The following is a 1,750-nucleotide window of genomic DNA, read 5'->3' on the forward strand; positions in this document are numbered from 1 at the left end:
GAAAAAATAAACTCAAATTCCCTCAATATTTAAGAAGGGACAAATTCAGCAGCCCTAAACTAAGCGATGTTTTGGTGCTTGTAACAAAAAATGGAGCGCTGTGTTATTATAGAATACATGTGTTTTCAAGGGAAAGTGAACCATTTGAAATATCTCAGAGTGGGCTGCTACTCTGAAAAGGTTGGTTATTACTGTTAAAATGTGACTGTTTGTGAGGAAGATGAAATGTTGCCATTCAAGTTTAGGAATGTTTCACTAGACATTGATATCATAAGAAGCCTGAACACTTTCAAATTTTTTCCCCAATGTAAACGATTATCGATCAATATGATCGCGTAAAAACCCGCCAATCAAGCCGTTGAATGCCATACAGTGCAAAGATATCGATCAGCTCACAGTGAGACACGAATGATGTGTTCAATGTGTGCAATGTATATGGCACCAATTTGGTTGCAGCTTTTCTCAATTCGGTATATCATGCAATACTCTCATGTTGAATTCAATTGACAGGAGGGATAAGACGAAAGTTTTAGAAGTTATAGAGGCCAAAGTGGCCTATATCCTTTTTCAGATTAAAAGTAATAACTAATCAATTGGACTGTTTAAAGCTATTTACATACTTTATTCTCCTAACATCCTCAGACTTATCAACTAAAGAACGATCATTCACCATCCCTTCTTGTACGTCTTCTTGACGAGTAAAGTCACCGGCAAAGGCTTTTCGATGTACACTGGTTTCGGGACGTACACTGGAACTTTCTTCTCAACATAAACTTTGTATGGTTGAGGCACTTCGATGTATTCCTTCTCGACAACTGGAACTTTCACTTCCACTTTGTATGGCACGGGACGGTCAACGTGGACTGGGATCTTCTTCTCCACGTAGATTGGGACTTTCTTCTCCACCACGACGGGGACCTTTTTCTCGATTTCGACTTTGAAAGGGACCTTCACCTCAAGCGGGACTTTCTTTTCGACCTCGACCGGATAGGGAACTGGAACCTTCTGAGTGATAGTGGTCACGTGCTTAACTTCCTGCTCTGCATGACCACCGAAATCGTAAGAGCCTCCGTGTCCCCCGTCAAACAGTCCACGTTTATCTTTCTTGGAGGAACTATCGACTACCGTACAGGATGCAATGGCCAAAGCCATGGATAACACAACGAACGCCTGAAATGAGCAAAAAACGAAGCCAATTAGATCTGCACATTTATGCTCGCCGAAATTCGATTACCTTCATGTTTGAGATGCCTTATTTAAATGAACTGCGCTCCAGTCGCTGGCGAACTGAACTCGTCCGTCGAGATGGTGATCTGCGAATGATGTCTTGCCGTCGGACAGGTGAGTATTTTATAATGCACTGCCAAATGGTCCATCAAATGGAATGTTGCATCGAGCGAATTGCGAAAGCTGGCTCTGTTTGGTGTGCCCAAAAGTGCAAACATATCCGATTTCAGTCACACTACTGTTGTGTTGTGTCTAGCGGATTATGCACAGAAAATGCAACACGTGCGTCATTGGAGGAAATTTCCCTTTAGGACAAAGGGTTTTTCATTAGGGAAAGTAAAGATGCTTGAAATTGAGAGGTTATCGTCTGATATCTCTCGTCTCATACGCCGTAAAACGCATTTTTTTGCGTTAAAACAAAAAAATCAATATATGAAATTGAACAAAATAAATGACACAAAATTTGAGAATATTTGTTAAAAACAATTATGAAATAAAGGCCTCTATGTTCTTTGCATTTGCC

The 1,750-nt window shown here is 40.7% G+C and overlaps 1 protein-coding gene across 1 annotated transcript; it reads right to left on the reverse strand.

The window, feature by feature from the left end:
• Positions 1 to 616: 616 nt before the first annotated feature.
• LOC110676076 (mantle protein-like) lies at positions 617 to 1,369 on the reverse strand. Its single transcript, XM_021842577.1, has 2 exons — positions 1,235 to 1,369; positions 617 to 1,170 (listed from the first exon to the last, which is right to left on the reverse strand). The coding sequence occupies exons 1-2, from the start codon at positions 1,238 to 1,240 to the stop codon at positions 667 to 669; spliced, it is 510 nt and encodes a 169-aa protein (XP_021698269.1). The 5' UTR covers positions 1,241 to 1,369; the 3' UTR covers positions 617 to 666.
• Positions 1,370 to 1,750: the final 381 nt, after the last annotated feature.

This window comes from Aedes aegypti, chromosome 2, assembly GCF_002204515.2.
Source record: "Aedes aegypti strain LVP_AGWG chromosome 2, AaegL5.0 Primary Assembly, whole genome shotgun sequence".
In the NCBI taxonomy this organism is placed as follows: domain Eukaryota; kingdom Metazoa; phylum Arthropoda; class Insecta; order Diptera; family Culicidae; genus Aedes; species Aedes aegypti.